Source organism: Lathamus discolor, chromosome 6 (assembly GCF_037157495.1).
Source record: "Lathamus discolor isolate bLatDis1 chromosome 6, bLatDis1.hap1, whole genome shotgun sequence".
NCBI lineage: Eukaryota > Metazoa > Chordata > Aves > Psittaciformes > Psittacidae > Lathamus > Lathamus discolor.
The window spans coordinates 17,333,236-17,351,165 of NC_088889.1; the positions used below are offsets into that span (position 1 = coordinate 17,333,236).

Here is a 17,930-nt window from a genome sequence, read left to right on the forward strand (position 1 = left end):
AATGGGATGGGATGGGATGGGATGGGATGGGATGGGATGGGATGGGATGGGATGGGATGGGATGGGATGGGATTGGATTGAGTGGAATGAGGATAGAGAAGGACAGGACAGGACGGGATGGGATGGGGATGAGGATGGGTTGGAATTGGGTGGGGTGGGGATGGAGTGGGACTAGACTGGACTGGGCTGCACTGGATGGGACGGGATGGGATGGGTCAGGGATGAGGATGGGATAGGATTGGGTGGGATGGGGATGAGGATGGGTTGGAATTGGGTGGGGTGGGGATGGAGTGAGATGGGATGGGATGGGACAGGACAGGACAGGATGGGATGGGACCGGTCGGGATGAGGATGGGATGGGCTTGGGTGGGGATGGAGTACGATGGGATGGGATAGGATGGGTCGGGATGGAATGTGATGAGATGGAATGAGGGTGGCATGGGATTGGGAGTAATGGGATGGAATTGGGTGGGATGAGGATGGAGATGGGGATGGGATGGGACTGGAAAACATCCCTTGTCCCTGCCCACGGTTGCTGGGTAGGAAAACATAAGCATGCAGTGAAGGGTTGTGCTGCCCCAGCCTCCCACTACAAGTGCAAGGTGACCTGCTCCTCACCCACAGGTGATGCATAAGCAGAACGATGGCATTAGTGATGAAAACTAAATGCATTTTCAATGCTAATTCTGAGCTGTCTGTTCAAAAACAGAGGAGCAGATGTTCCACAATCATCTTCAACTGACCATGGCTCTCTGGCAATTGCCAGTCACTTTCAAAATGAAAGTGACATGGGCTGCAGGTTCCCACTGAGCGTCACACCCATCCTGGTTGCGTTGGCTGGGGTAGCCCTGATTTATATTGCCATGTGGGAATAACACGGGATGTTTGCGATCACACCATCAGAACACTGCATGAATGCTATCCTGAGGTCTGGTCCTTGGAATTTTTACTCTTTAGTGGTATCACCAGTCATTTATAGTATGAAGAACAACATTCAGTGCATGAAAAATATACATACACTGAAGATTAATGAGCTGTTTATCTAGACTGACAACCACAATCTACCCGTCTACTGTACAGAGCACCCAATGCCCCCGTGTCCCACTAGTGTAGCTCTATGCATCCTCCTCACCTGAGCCTTTGCAAAGGGTCTGTGAAGGTTACAGAAAGTGACCAGATCAAGAAGTTAAGGCAGAAGAATACTGCATTGGAGGACTGGACTCTATTCTTGCCAGTGATATAGTCATATTAATTAAGTATTTTTCAACCTAACATTTCACAGTTGTCTGGTAATTTCAGTTCCTCATTTGCTGGAGACTGACACAGTGATCCAATTTACAGATATGCTGAGCCCTTGGTGCAAAGTGGTCATTCTTTGTGTGTTTTATAACTCTGCACTCTGAGATGTCAGGTTCTCTGAAATCTCTCTCAGTTTAAGCACCTAAAATAAGATTTTTGTTATCTCTGTGCCTCAACGCTGCATCTCAAAAAGGGGGGTGATAACAGGTTCCTTAGCTCCCAGTGGCTTATGAAAATAAATATTATAATCTCTGCAAAATATGATCTGTGGGTGGTTAGTGTCATGAGGAAACTTATAATCCCCTCTTCAAAAAAGGATTTGCCTGATGTGCAAAAAATAAGCAAAAATCTTGAACAGTAGAAGAAAACAAAGTAATGAGCAGGCAAGCACTGTCCATCCTTAACACTGAAGACAGAAGAAAGCTATGAAAAGATGGCACTTGATAGTATTTAATGACACAACTATATTAAAAATCAAAGCTAAGCCTCATTTTCCGATTTTCTCATTTCTGAGTGCTTGTCTTTGTTACAGAGATAACATTCTGTGTAATATACTTTGCCAATGGATAATACACGCATGCACACTGCAGATCTCCATTCATTAATTAACTGCTACTTGTTAGCAGTTTCTACCCTTGCCAGACATACCACTTTAGTGTTCTCCACAGCAGAGTGCTTCCAAATAATATTATTTGGAAATAATATTATAGTATTATTATATTAGGTTGCTGTTCTAAATCAAATATTTAAACACCCCTGTCCTAAAGAATCCCCCCAGAGAGCAGAAATGCCACAGACAATGCAGCCACCCTTCTTGAGCATCTCTGATCCCTCGCCTCACTCTATTTTTGTGCAAACCATTTCTCTTCAGTAGCAAAGAGGAACTCAACCTCCATTTTAATTATTCATGTTATCCACCTTTCCTGCTGACTCTGCACTTTTCCTCAGCAAGTATGTCTTTGGGTGAGTGAGGGACTGAAAAGCAAAGACTCTTGGATGGGTAATAATAATGTTCGATGACTTACAATAGATCTTCAGTTACATGGTGAGACTAGCGAAGCACTGCTGCAAACAACTGTTCATCTGGTAACATTTTCACCTTCTATAGCATAAAAATCTAGGACTTTTTCACTTGGCTTCCTCTAAAGGGAGAGTTCTAGTGAGTTCTGTCCTTGCTAGCAGGAGGTGTGGATTAAAAATGGAGAGCTAACAGAAGCTATCAGGTAATATGAGGAATTTATGCACTCTGCTTTTAATGTCAAACGCACATTAGGCAATGAATATTTAGGTGTATTCATCACATTTGTGTGTTTTAAAAATAATTAAATACCTGGATAAAAACTGGTACATTTTCATGCCCCAGTGTTTGGATGTTAGTGTCACCCACCTCCCAATGAAATTATATTTATATATTTCTGTGATCAGAGCTAATGGGGAATCTCATTCTCCTACGCTTCTCTTCTGTAGGCACTACAGATACATATACCAAAAGACACTGCCCCTAATTCACAATGTTTGTTAGCTCCAGGATGCAAGATTGTAGCACTGAGCACACCAACCACGTTACGGGTACAGTGGGGATGCTACTGAGGACTCCTTTTATAGTCTCAAATAAACACAGCTAAATTGAGAGGACTATGTCTGCGGATGAGAGGAAAACTCTCTGTGAGCACCTCTAGCAGTCTGCAGAGATGGAACAAATAAACTAGCTATCTTCCATCAGGTGAAAACTATTGTGCATGTATCCTTTTCATTATACTCTGGGCAGTTTCCAAAACACATTAGAAGCTGCTGAACAAGGATATAATCACAGCACTTTGGATTCTACCAACCTGCATTTGAAATCTCAGATTTACAGTAAAAAGCCCCAAGTCCCATTTTGTGTTCTGGGCAAATCTAATTCTGCAGTGAAGCACAAGGGAAATTTACATTCCTACACTAATGCAAAATTGCTGGCCTTGAATTACTTAGAAAATGAGCGATTCACTACTGGTTTTATAGTAAATAGGCTTGCCAGACTGGTCAAGGAGGCTTTAAACTAGATGTGTTGGGGGAGGGGGGCATCATTCCATCCCAACACACCCAGCCAGTTGCCAGAACCTATAATAAATGCTCGGAACAATGTACGTATATTCCAGCTGCTCCAGCCAACGAGACAGCTTCAATTGGAGCTCGTCTCAGATGCCTCTATACAAACGCCCGTAGCATGGGGAACAAACAAGAGGGATTAGAGATGTGTGCACGTCTACGGGGGTATGATATAATAGGCATCCCAGAAACATGGTGGGATGGCTCCTATGACTGGAGTGTTGGAATGGAAGGTTACAGGCTCTTTAGAAAGGACAGGCCTAGCAGGCGGGGAGAGGGAGTTGCCCTTTATGTTAGGGATAGGCTGGAGAGTATGGAACTCTGTCTGGGGGCAGGTGAGCAGTTTACAGAGAGTTTGTGGGTCAGGGTTAAAGGGAAAACAGCCATGGGAGACATTACTGTGGGGATCTGTTACAGGCCGCCTGATCAAGGAGAACCTGTGGATGAAGCACTCTACAGACAGATAGGAAAAGCCTCACGCTCGCAGGCCCTTGTTCTCATGGGGGATTTCAACCACCCTGACATCTGTTGGAACGATGGCACTGCACGGCACAAGCAATCCAGGAGGTTCCTCGATTGTGTGGAAGACAACTTCCTTCTGCAAGTAATAGAGGAGCCGACAAGGAGAGGTGCCATGCTTGACCTCGTGCTCACCAACAGGGAAGGGCTTGTTGAGAATGTGGTACTCCAGGGCAGCCTTGGATGCAGCGATCACGAGATGGTCGAATTTGAGATCCCCAGGACAGTGAGAAGAGCGTGCAGCAAGCTCACTGCCCTGGACTTCAAAAGAGCAGACTTTGGCCTCTTCAGGAGCCTGCTTAGTAAGGTTCCATGGGATATAGCCCTGGAGGGCAGGGGGGCCCAAGACTGTTGGTTGATATTCAAGGATCACCTGCTACAAGCTCAGGAGTGCTGCATCCCAACTAGAAGGAACTGCGGCAGAAGGGCCAGGAGACCTCCTGGGATGGATAAGGAGCTGCTGAGGAAAATTCAAAGGAAAAAAGAGGCTTATAAAAAATGGAAGCAAGGACAGGCGGCCAGGGTAGAGTACAGGGATGTTGTCTGGGAAGCTAGGGACCAGGTTAGGAAGGCTAAGGCCCAGTTAGAATTAAACCTAGCCAGGGATGTTAAGGATAACAGGAAGGGATTCTACAGGTACGTAGCAAACAAAAAACAGACTAGGGACAAAATAGGCCCCTTGAGGAAGCTTTCGGGAGAACTGGCTACACAGGATTTGGAGAAGGCTGAGGTTCTGAATGACTTCGCCTCGGTCTTCATTGGCAAAGGCTCTGACTGCACCACCCAGGTCTTAGAAGGTAGACACAGGGACTGTGAGAATGAAGACCTTGGGCCCACTGTGGGAGAGGATCTGGTTCGAGACCATCTTAAAAATCTGAACGCGCACAAGTCCGTGGGACCTGATGGAATCCATCCGTGGGTCCTGAAGGAGCCGGCGAATGAAGTTGCTAAGCCACTGGCCATCGTATTTGAAAAATCATGTCAGTCAGGTGAAGTTCCCGACGACTGGAAAAAGGGAAATATAACCCCCATTTTCAAGAAGGGGAAAATGGAAGACCCAGGGAATTACAGACCAGTCAGTCTCATCTCTGTGCCTGGCAAAATCTTGGAGCACATTCTCCTGGAAGGCATGCTAAGGCACATGAAAAACAACAAGGTGCTGGGTGACAGCCATCATGGCTTCACTAAGAGGAAATCCTGCCTGACCAATCTGGTGGCCTTCTATGATGGGGCTACAGAATTGATGGGTAAGGGTAAAGCAGTTGATGTCATCTACCTGGACTTGTGCAAAGGGTTTGACACTGTCCCACACGACATCCTTGTCTCTAAATTGGAGAGATACCAATTCGATAGATGGACCACTCGGTGGATAAAGAACTGGCTGGACGACCGCACACAAAGTGTTGTAGTCAATGGCTCGAAGTCCGGCTGGAGACCAGTAACAAGTGGTGTCCCTCAGGGATTGGTGTTGGAGCCGGTCTTGTTTAACATCTTCATCGCAGACATGGACAGTGGGATTGAGTGTGCCCTCAGCAAGTTTGCCGATGACACCAAGCTGTGTGGTCCGGTTGATACGCTGGAGGGAAGGGAAGACATCCAGAGGGACCTTGACACACTTGTAAGGTGGGCTGATGCCAGCCTTATGAAGTTCAACCATGACAAGTGCAAGGTCCTACACCTGGGTCGGAGCAATCCCAGGCACAGCTACAGACTGGGCAAAGAAGAGATTCAGAGCAGCCCTGTGGAGAAGGACTTAGGGGTGTTGGTCGATGAGAACATGAACATGAGCCGGCTTCAGTGTGTGCTCGCAGCCCAGAAAGCCAACCGTATCCTGGGCTGCATCAAAAGGAGCGTGACCAGCAGGTCGAAGGAGGTGATCCTGCCCCTCTACTCTGCTCTCGTGAGACCTCACCTGGAGTATTGTGTGCAGTTCTGGTGTCCTCAACATAAAAAGGACATGTCCCAATAAGTAGGAAGTCAAGTAAGGGATCTAGGAGACCGGCGTGGTTAAACAAGGAGCTGCTGGGCAAACTCAAGTGGAAAAGGAGAATCTATGGATTATGGAAGGAGGGGCTGGCCGCTTGGGAGGAATATAGGACAGTTGTTAGAGGATGTAGGGAGGCAATTAGGACAGCTAAGGCCTCCTTGGAACTCAATCTTGCTAGTCGGGTTAAAGACAATAGAAAGGGCTTCTTCAAATACATAGCAAATAAAACTAACACAAGAGGCAATATAGGCCCACTGCTGAACGAAGTGGGTACCCTGGAGACAGAGGATATAAAGAAGGCAGAGGTGCTGAATGCCTTCTTTGCCTCTGTCTTTACTCCTGCAGACTCTCCCCGAGGGCCCCGGATTTCTATAGCCCCAGAAGGAGTCAGGACAAAGGAGGAGTTTGCTTTGGTAGATGAGGATTGGGTTAGGGATCAGCTATGCAATCTGGACATCTGTAAATCGATGGGTCCGGATGGAATGCACCCACGGGTGCTGAGGGAGCTGGCGGAGGTCATTGCTAGGCCACTTTCCATCATCTTTGGTAAGTCGTGGGAAACGGGCGAGGTGCCTGAGGATTGGCGGATGGCAAAGGTCACACCAATCTATAAGAAGGGCAAGAAGGAGGACCCGGGTAATTATAGACCGGTCAGCCTTACCTCCATCCCTGGAAAGGTGATGGAACAACTTATTCTTGACTCCATCACTAGGCATATCAAGGATGAGGGGGTCATTAAGAACAGCCAACATGGTTTTATGAGGGGGAAGTCATGTATGACCAACCTTATAGCCTTCTATGAGGAAGTGACTAGGTGGAGGGATGATGGTAGAGCGGTAGATGTAGTTTTTCTTGATTTCAGTAAGGCATTTGATACTGTCTCCCACAGCATCCTCATAGATAAGCTAAGGAAGTGTGGGCTTGACGATCAAGTAGTGAGGTGGATCGAGAACTGGTTGAAAGGAAGAAGGCAGAGAGTTGTGGTCAATGGCGCAGAATCTAGCTGGAGGTCTGTGACTAGTGGAGTTCCTCAGGGGTCGGTGCTGGGACCGGTGCTGTTTAATATTTTCATCAATGACCTGGATGAGGGAACTGAGTGCACCCTCAGCAAGTTTGCTGATGACACAAAACTGGGAGGAGTGGCTGACACACCAGAGGACTGTGCTGCCATTCAGCGAGACCTGGACAGGCTGGAGAGTTGGGCAGGGAGAAACTTGATGAAATTTAACAAGGGCAAGTGTAGAGTCTTGCATCTGGGGAAGAACAACCCCATGTACCAGTACAGGTTGGGGGTTGACCTGCTGGAAAGTAGTGAAGGGGAAAGGGACCTGGGGGTCCTGGTGGATAGGAGGATGACCATGAGCCAGCAATGTGCTCTTGTGGCCAAGAAGGCAAATGGCATCTTAGGGTGCATTAGAAAGGGAGTGGTTAGTAGGTCAAGAGAGGTTCTCCTCCCCCTCTACTCAGCCTTGGTGAGGCCGCATCTGGAATATTGTGTCCAGTTCTGGGCCCCTCAATTCAAGAAGGACAGGGAATTGCTTGAAGGAGTCCAGCGCAGAGCCACAAAGATGATTAAGGGAGTGGAACATCTCCCTTATGAGGAGAGGCTGAGGGAGCTGGGTCTCTTTAGCTTGGAGAAGAGGAGACTGAGGGGTGACCTCATCAATGTTTACAAATATGTAAAGGGTAGGTGTCAGGATGATGGAGCTAGGCTTTTTTCAGTGATATCCAGTGATAGGACAAGGGGCAATGGGTGTAAACTGGAGCATAGGAAGTTCCACGTTAACATCAGGAAGAACTTCTTTACTGTAAGAGTGACAGAGCACTGGAACAGGTTGCCCAGGGGGGTTGTGGAGTCTCCTACACTGGAGATATTCAAGGCCCGCCTGGACAAGTTCCTGTGTGATGTACTGTAGGTTACCCTGCTCTTGCAGGGGGGTTGGACTAGATGATCTTTTTAGGTCCCTTCCAACCCTTGGGATTCTGTGATTCTGTGAACTGTTGGAACAAGTCCAGAGGAGGCCACGAGGATGATCAGGGGACTGGAGCACCTCCTGTACGAAGATAGGCTGAGGAAGTTGGGGCTGTTCAGCCTGGAGAAGAGAAGGCTGCGTGGGGACCTCATAGCAGCCTTCCAGTACCTGAAGGGGGCCTATAGGGATGCTGGGGAGGGACTCTTCGTCAGGGACTGTAGTGACAGGACAAGGGGTAATGGGTTCAAACTTAAAGAGGGGAAGTTTAGATTGGATATAAGGAGGAAATTCTTTCCTGTTAGGGTGGTGAGGCACTGAAATGGGCTGCCCAGGGGGGTTGTGAGTGCTCCATCCCTGGCAGTGTTCAAGGGCAGGTTGGATAAAGCCTTGGGTGGGATGGTTTACTGTAAGGTGTCCCTGTCCATGGCGGGGGGGTTGGAACTAGATGATCTTGAGGTCCTTTCCAACCCTAACTATTCTATGATTCTATGATTCTATAAATAGGAAAATGTTTTTTTAAATGCTTACCTTTTGGTTTGGGGGGAAGACATAAAAAAATGAACAAAACAGTGATGGAAAATTATGGGCAGTGCAAGGAAAATGCTGAAATCACAACATTTCAAAGGAGGGAATGGGAAGACTTGAGTGGGCTGCTTGGAGTTGAGCCCCCTTATTTTGTTTTAACATTTTTGCTGGTGAAGTTTCCTTCTTTCCACACAGAAAACAGTGCCAACGTTACCAGTATTTTCAGATGGCACTACACATACAGTCATTTACAGAATAGCTTCCAACAGGCCTCAAAAGCCATCGCTGAATTGTGCTTTAGAAACCCACAGCACAGCAAAATTGTAGAATTCTGGTTTTTAAATCCTTAATCAGGCACTTTTGCTGACTTCAAAGTCTGTTAATTTCTTCTTTCCTTCAGTGCATCTGCCTGTACTTTTCCTGAGATGCTGTTTTCTACACAGTTTTTATAAATATCCCTAATCACATGCATTAACTATAGAAAAAAATAGCCAGGCTTGTGTGCTCTTTTTTCTCCTGGAAAAATGCCATGGGGAAGATCTAACTAAACTGACTGCAATGATAGCTGCAGCTGGTGCCCTCTTCAAAAAATGGGTCCCTCCCTTGTTGCTCTCAGCTCTGGGCTGCAAGAAGCAGAAAAACTGGGGGACAGTGAGGAGGGTCCTGGCATTCTCAGAGCATTTTAATACATCTCACAGTGCCTTATTAGAGTCATCTGTTTGAAGGGATGGGGAAAAAAAAAAAAAAGATAAAACCCTGCTAACAGTCTAAAAGCTTCTTGAAAACAATTAATCTCCCAGTAAACCCCAAATGGCTATCTGTGAAGAAGTTAATAAAGATGAAATATCAGGATGCTACATGGCTACTAAAACTGCAGGCAGGAGGGGAGATGAGGTCCCAAGCAAAGAAGCACCAGATGTGTCATCTCGCACATGATAACCTATTATAAACATGCTGAAGCTCTAGATGCTGGCTTTAATGTATCTGCAGGCACCTCTGATCTTAGCATCTCTGCTGCTGCATTGGCATTATCAACACAAAGGCCCACAACAAAGAATGCTACAAGTCCAATAGGCAGGTATTGGATCACCCAGAGGGGACTGGGGGGAAAAGCAGAAGCTTCCCCCTGTCCTGAGAGCTGCATGGGTCAGATGCAGACCGATGTCCAGGAAGAGGCAGATTGTGCGGTCAAGTAACCCTGGATCATGGTCTCCATCCTGCGCAGCTCTACTTGCCTGCATTTGTTTACTGGATTCGGAATCAACTGGTCTTTTACTCCCATACAGTTTCCAAAGGGAAGATCAGGGCCCTGGAGCAGAGCCCTGGCCCTGCTTGCTGTCAGCAGTGACTGCAATTGCCTTCCCAAGCATCCTCTTTATTGCAAACGCCTAATAATCTAATAATCCTAATCCCTGGACTGCACCACAGATTTAGTATTTGTAGAATACCTCTCAATAATCTTTGAATGCCATCATTTTACTGTGCATTATATACCCTAACATAGCCAAATTGCAAAGTACTTGTTTCTTATGCCCTTAGTCAGGCATTTGGTTGATCTGATAGAAGGTTTTAACAAAACAAAGCATCTCCCTAGTCTGATGAACAAAATCAGGATTTGCTTTCATGGTTTTTTGGTATTTTTCTACTAAAAAACAGGACTTTGCTTTGGCAGTGATCCCTGTTCTACCCAGTGGGAGGATGTAAAACATGGACAGGCTGACCGGATGAGGAAGTGAAAACAAATGGTTAATTTCAGCGTTTCAAGATTGGAGGGAGCTGCAAAATCCAACAAGCAGCATTGGTGGCAGAACATGAATGAAAACCCTAAAAAAACCCCTCTGCTTGAACAACAGGCCTTATAATGTTTAAAATAAAGGGGCTTATTTAATTCCAGTGGAGGATTTTCCTCTCTACTCTGTCCATTTAGTCACATATGGTATTTTTCTTGCACCTTCTGTCTACCTAAAAGAGATTTCCTCATCTACTGTGAAATCTTAGTGTGCTCACTTCATCACTGTCTCAGGCACCTAATTGGCCAGGCAGGTCATTGATTGGATACCTTCTTCCCTGTGTGTCTTCCACATTATTTTTTTACTAGCGCTGGTTGCTTGGTAACACGAACACCTCTGCTTCCTTTCCAGGAATTTTACGTGCTCCCCCTCAACAGGTACTGATAAAAAACACCATCATTTCCATCCTGACTGCTCACCCCCAAGGCCCAGAGGGAGCATGAATTAATGCTAACAACTGAGATAACTTAAGGTATGGAACTTGGTCCATCTTCTGGGCCTGTGAAAAATGAGCTATAGCAAAGTGTTAGTTCTCTGCTTGATAATGCTGCATTATCAAAGGTTATTTGCAAGGTAACTGGATACTGCTTTGCAGAGACAGAAGTTCCAGTTTGGCAGAGGTGACATGAGTTTATGGGGTCTCTCAGCTCAACAGCTATATGGGGCTTTTGCCTGCTTAGTCTGCACAAGGCATTTTTCAGAGGGGGGATTTACTCATTTGCTGCAAATGTGGATGAGAAGGTATGGGTTCCTCTTCCTTTGCATTCAGAAGCTGCTGCAGAGAGTGTCACTTAGGCTTCACCTTGTTTGTCCTATAGCCTTTAAACTAGAAGGTCTTCTGTGGGTTAGGAAACTTCTAGTGAATCGATGCTCAGCATTGGCTCTGGGAATTAATACAGGGGCATAGCTCAAATAGCTCTGTGCTGCAATTTGCAAAGGAATTCCATACTCGGGCACATCTGCCCCTCTGCAGGAGTAGTAGTTGTAAAATTCCTGTCACAAGCTACACTAAAATTAACATTTCCTCCCCAAGTACAGATTATCTCTGACTTCAGTATGGTCCCAAAGAAGTGAGGCTGATATTGTTCTGATATTGATCAGTACAATATCAGCCCATCATGCTAGTGCTGCACTGTCCATCATCAGAGGCTGAAATTAGTCTTGCTATGCCACTTCACAGAAACTTAGAGGCTGTACCTGTAACCCTGACCTCACAATGTACAAAGCTGGAAACAATCTAAATTAGCAGGAAGACACTGGCCAGTACATTTTGCACGTAAGGGAATATTCCATCTGGGAATATTCTCTAGACCACAACAGCCAAAAGTGGGCCAGTATTTTACACCATACTTTGACAGGAAAGAGTAGGTTAAATAAATTAAATTCACATCACAGAGATTCAGCATGTGCTCCAAACAAAGGACAAACTTGCACCAATACCAGAGCTTCATCTGTATGACTGAAAGCACCTCTCTGCTTTGCAGGTCACAATGAAGTCTGTATGTATGTGGCAACTCACAGAATATGCTGGGATAGTTGCATATCCAGCAAAGAACTAGTCATGTTTTTCTATCAGGGCAATAGAGAGTGGAGCAAGGATGCTTACGGATTAACAAGCAAAAGAATTTGTTTGATCATTCTCCCCACTCTCCTCTCCCTAGTGTTTTAAATATCCCCTTTGTTGAACAGGAGAAAAATCAGAATAGCAAGGCAGAAGATACACAAATATAGCTGATCTACTGGAGTGAAGCCAAAACAGCAGAGCCAGAAATGTGTTTCTATAGTACTCAACACAGTGGGGCTCCACTGGGACTGAGAAACTATCATGATCCAGTGCTAAATAATAATAATAGAAATATGAGGAGATGAATACAGACAAGCTAGATGTCCTACAAATCTGTCAAAAATTAATATTTACCATCAATACACCACATGACTGACCTTCATAGCTTGATTCAGTGCCATGAATCGGCGGGACTGTTGTCTGAGGGAACAAATGGTAAGGCAGGGCAATGAGCACTCTCCGTCAATAGGGCTGTTTATCCAGGACAGGCTTCCTCAGTATGGCTCAAATCAGCAGTAAAGTGTTTCATTCACATACAAAGTACTGCATCTGGTAGGCATTGCCCAACAGAAAATGTTCTTACCCAATGAGCCTGGGCTTTGTATTGAAAAAGGATATCAGGAGCCTTAGCAAGCTACATGGTCTTGTTCACCCAGCCCCAAAATAACCCTTGTTTAGACTCTGCTGCTTTACCAAATATCTCAATCATGTTAATTTAAATTTCATTTGTTTATTTGTTTGTTTGTTTACAAATTATAAAAAGATTTTGATTTAAGGAAGGTTGGGTTAAATTAACTTCCTTATATTTGAAAATCCGCTATCAGAGCTGTGGCAAGAGCAATATTCTTCAGACTTAAGCTCCAGGTTGACCGGAGTATCTTTTCCATCCGTATTATCCACCTATGCAACTCAATATGGTTGTTTCTTCCTAAAAGGTAAAGGTGAGTGGAGAGGAACATTTAATGGCTTCAAGATGGTCTAATTAAATGATCCCTTTGCTCAACACAAACATCTTTGACTGGGAGTGTGAAGCTGAGCTGGGGCCCCTCCTTGCTATACCTGCTCAGAAAGGAGAAAAATCCATTAATCTGAAATTTAAGATTACAAAAGCTGTGAACATGCTTGTGGCAGGCTAACCAACTAATGGGTCTGAGCAGAGAGCCCAAGATCACCAGTCTTCCTCCCCACAAGAACCTCTGTACATGCTCAAAGAGGAGGCAATGGATGTCTCAAGGTAATGAGATGGCACCCTGCTGCCTGGGGGTACGTTTGCACAGGGAGAAGGCAAAGTGGGCTGTGACGATGCTGCTCCTCCCTGCCAAGGAGCAGTTGGAGGCCTTGGGGTGGTTCCCTGGGCTGGTTCTAGTTTTCATACCCTCACAAAGCAGGGTGTGGTGCAGTGCCAGGCAGCAGCCATGGAGGCACTGCCGATGTTGCTGAGGCTGCTGATACTGCTGATACTGCTGGGCCTGGTGAGGTGCCCTCCTGCACCAGGGGGCGTGCCTGGGGGGCTGCGTGTCACCTCCATGTGGATGACAGAGCCGCGGCAGTTGAGTGGTCAGGCTGACACCAGCCCCCTGGCTGTCTCTTACTGGCTGGAGGTGAATGGGCGGCCGTGGGTGCTGCGCCTGCAGCCCAGGCGAGGGCTGATTTCCCAGCCCTTCACCCTGGTCACGTACAGCAAGGATGGGACACGCTGGGAGGAGCACCCCTTCACTCATGACAACTGCTTCTACCAGGGAGAGGTGCAGGGGAGCCCCGGCTCCATGGTGGCGCTCAGCAACTGTGGCAGGGGTCTCCATGGCATGCTTTGGGTAAAGAATGACACCTATGAGATTGAGCCCATCCCCGACGATCCAGCCTTCCGGCACATCCTCTACCGCATGGAGCCCAGCAACCCTGTGGGTCCCACCTGTGGGTTGACCCTGCAGGAGCTGCAGCACCAAGAGGCTTTGCTGCCCTGGCTCAAGGAGCCCCAGGCAGCGCAGGAGGAGGAAGAGGCGTTGGAGGGTTGGTGGACACACGTCAGGTATGTGAAGATAGCAGTGGTCATTGACAACACATGGTTTGTGAAGTTGGGCAGGAACGAATCCGAAGTCTTGAGGCAAGTCCTAGAAGTCATCAACATTGGGGACTCTCTGTACAAACAGCTTTCTGTTCGGCTTTTTCTTGTGGGATTGGAGATCTGGACCAAAAGCAATCCTGTAAACATTACTAACTCTATCGGTCGTGTACTTTATGTCTTTAACAAATGGCGAAGGTCAGACCTGTCTCCGCGGATGCGCCACGATGTTGCTCACCTATTTGTATTTCAGGGCTTTGGAAAGAGCCTGGGGTTGGCGTACCTAGGGTCCATATGTAATAACCAGTGGTCAGCAGCAGTTGATTCCTTCGCTAATAGGAAGTTGTCCTCATTTGCTATCACCTTTGTCCACGAGCTGGGCCATAATCTTGGGATGCGCCACGATAAACCGGGCTGCAAATGCAGGCGAAAGAGATGTGTTATGTACGAAGCTGATGTTGACACGGATGCATTCAGTGACTGCAGTTACAAAGACTACTTTGACCTCGTTGCGCGTGGCTCCAACTGCATTCGTCAGCCACCAGCACCCGGTACTTTCTACACCATGAAGCGTGAATACTGTGGGAATAAGATAGTAGAAAACGGAGAGCAATGTGACTGTGGCTCAGAATCAAACTGCAGAAAGGATCCTTGTTGTCACCCCAATTGTACGTTTACTGCAAATTCAGTCTGTGCTTCTGGAAAATGCTGCAAGAGATGTCATTTCCTTCCAGCAGGAAAGGTCTGCAGAGCAGCTACTGGTGTCTGTGACCTGCCGGAGTATTGCAACGGGACTTCCCCTCAGTGCCCACAAGATTCGTACATGCAAGATGGAGCCCCTTGTGAAGATGGGGCTTATTGCTATCGAGGAAAATGTTCTACCCACCACAAACAGTGCCAGCGCCTCTTTGGCAAACAAGCCAGAGCCGCTTCATTAGATTGCTTCAAAGCAGTGAATACTCAAGGTGACCGGTTTGGGAACTGTGGGATTCGTGACAGTGCCCATTTTCCAAAATGCAGTATTGAGAATATCCTATGTGGCAGGATCCAGTGTGAAAACGTAAACGAATTGCCTTTCTTGCAGGACCACGTAACGCTAGTCCAAACCCCTATTGGACATAAAAAGTGTTGGGGTCTTGACTACCATGTAGGGATACCAGTAGATGATGTGGGAGCTGTGGAAGATGGCACGCCATGTGGTCGTGATATGCTTTGTATCAACAGGACATGTACCAGCGTATCACTGCTGAACTACAACTGTAACACGACAAAGTGTCATGACAGAGGAGTGTGTAACAATCATAAGAACTGGCACTGCAGGTATGGCTGGGCTCCTCCGTATTGCAAATTGAAAGGATATGGAGGCAGTGTTGACAGTGGACCTCCTCCAGTCAGGGGGCTTCTTTGGAGAGCAGGAAGAAGAGTAATACTATTTAGTACTCTTTTTCACCTTATCACTGGAGGAACCCTCATTATAATTTATCGACAGCAAATAGTGGCATGGCTTAGGAGGAAAAGAGCCCAATTCCACAGAAGAAGGTAGCAGTTATTTCAAATACAGTTGTTCCTAAAGAGAAACACCTGCTGGCGAGTCAAAATCCACCCAAAAAGCACTTCCTGAAGACCAACAGGCAGCAGCTTTGGATGTTCTTGGGGAAATCTCCCTTGAGCAGCGCCAGCTGATAATTCATAAAACAATTCAACACATTCTGAACAGGTTCAATCTCACGTGACACCATTAAATGAAGAGTGTTATCTTTATTTTTATAGTACTTGTATTTATTTATATTACTGAGGTGAGCGGCTCGAGAGAGGGCGCCTCCAACACCGGAGCGGGGCAGAGATCAGCGTCCGGGAGCCTCACCTCAGAGCGGCCAGAGCCAACGAGGGAGCCTCAAGCCCTCGACAGGCCCTGCCCAGGAGCCGGCAGCTCCGCGGACGCGAGCAGGGACTCACAGGGGGCGGAGCCAGGAGCAGCGTGGCACCGTAGGCACCAGACAGAGCCGATGAGAGGGGAGGCTGCAACGCAGAGCTCGGGGTGCAGAGGGTGCCTGCACTGGTCTGGTGAGGGAAAGGTGCACGATGGGCAGGGCTGCACCCGGTGCTCCCTGGTGGAGGCCCTCCTGCAGCAGGGGCTGAGCTGCGGGATGCTGTCAATGGGCTGCAAGATGTCAGGGTAGCTGAGAGGGAGCAGGGCTGCTTGCTCCAGGCCCAAACTGTGCAGGGGCCTCCAGCGTCCACTGTAGCTCATGAAGGAAAGAAGGAGGCCGTTAACCCGGGAAGCTGGTAAACAGTAACAAAACACACAAAAAAAAAAAAGCCAACAAAAAAAGGCGGAAGAGGACAATTAAAAACCAGGGGCTTCCTAGTAAATCTGATGTCCCCACCCAGAACCACTTTGCAGTTCTGCAGGGGGCTAATGAGGAAACGCACTTGCAGCATGAAGAACCAGCTGATGCATTGGTAAAGAAGATCGCTACTGGTGCTGCCAGGAAAAAGCAACAGGTCCTGGCTGTCCTGGGGTCAGCAGCAGCAGTCATTTTTCTCCTTCTCAGTAGCTGGTGCAGTGCTGTGGGTTTGACTTTCAGCCTGGGAACAGCGCCGATAACACCGATGTTTTTAGTTGCTGCTCAGTAATGTTTACTCTGACCAAGGACTTTCTGATTCTCAAGCTCTGCCAGGGAGGAGGGGAAGCCAGGAGGAAACAGAGACAGGACACCTGACCCAAACTAATCAAAGAGGTATTCCATGCCTCAGCATGTCATGCCCACTATATAAACTGGGGGAAGCTACCTGGAAGGGCTAGATCACTGCTTGGGTCGGGCTGGGTATAGGTCAGCGGGTGGTGAGCGGTTGTATTCTCTCCCCTTGTTATTTCCTTTATCATTATTATTATTGGTGGTAGCACTAGTGGTTTCTGTTATACCTCAGTTACTGGGCTGGGTGTTAGTGATATAGATAGCAGTAGTCCAGAGAACATAAAGAAGGACTACAGAGCCCTGGGGGAGGTGGTTAGGGGCTCTGGAGCTCAGACTGTCTTTTTGTCAATTCTCCAGGATACAAGGGAGGACCTTAAAAAGGCTAGGAGGATTGGCCAGGTTAATAAATGGTTAGAACAGTGGTGCCATAGTCAGGCGTATGGGTATCTAGAACATGGGACTCAATTTAAGAGGCCAGGTCAGTTGCCAGCACCTATAATAAATGCTTGGAGCAATGTAGAGATATTCCAGCCACTCCAGCCGATGAGCCGGCTTCGTTTGGAGCTCAGTTCAGATGCCTCTGTACAAACGCCCGTAGCGTGGGGGGCAAACAAGAGGAATTAGAAATGTGTGCACATCTACAGGGGTATGATATAATAGGCATCACAGAAACATGGTGGGATGGTTCCTATGACTGGAGTGTTGGAATGGAAGGTTACAGGCTCTTTAGAAAGGACAGGCCCGTCGGACAGGGAGAGGGACTTGCTATTTATGTTAGGGATAGGCTGGAGAGTATGGAACTCTGTCTGGGGACAGGTGAGCAGTCAACAGAGAGTCTGTGGGTCAGGGTTAAAGGGAGAACAGCTATGGGAGACATTACTGTGGGGCTCTGTTACAGACCGCCTGATGAAGAGGAATCTGCGGATGAAGCACTTTGTAGACAGATAGGAACAGCCTCAAGCTCACAGGCCCTTGTTCTCATGGGGGACTTCAACCACCCTGACATCTGTTGGAGGGACGGTACAGCCCGGCACAAGCAATCCAGGAGGTTCCTCGGTTGTGCGGAAGACAAGTTCCTTCTGCAAGTAATTGAGGAGCCAACAAGGAGAGGTGCCATGCTTGACCTCGTGCTCACCAACAGGGAAGGGCTGGCTGGAAACGTGCCGCTCCAGGGCAGCCTTGGTTGCAGCGATCATGAGATGGTTGAGTTTGAGATCCTCAGGACAGTGAGAAGAGCGTGCAGCAAGCTCACTGCCCTGGACTGCAAGAGAGCAGACTTTGGCCTCTTCAGGAACCTGCTTAGTAAGGTTCCATGGGATGTAGCCGTAGAGGGCAGGGGGCCCAAGACTGTTGGTTGATATTCAAGGATCACCTGCTACAAGCTCAGGAGTGCTGCATTCCAACTAGAAGGAAGTGCAGCAGGA

The 17,930-nt window shown here is 47.4% G+C and overlaps 1 protein-coding gene across 1 annotated transcript; it reads left to right on the forward strand.

Annotated features, from left to right (window-relative positions):
* Window positions 1–13,160: 13,160 nt before the first annotated feature.
* LOC136017466 (disintegrin and metalloproteinase domain-containing protein 20-like) lies at window positions 13,161–15,568 on the forward strand. The gene has a single exon (XM_065685786.1). It carries the CDS (start codon window positions 13,161–13,163, stop codon window positions 15,348–15,350), a length of 2,190 nt encoding a protein of 729 aa, XP_065541858.1. The 3' UTR covers window positions 15,351–15,568.
* The last annotated feature ends 2,362 nt before the right edge of the window (window positions 15,569–17,930 follow it).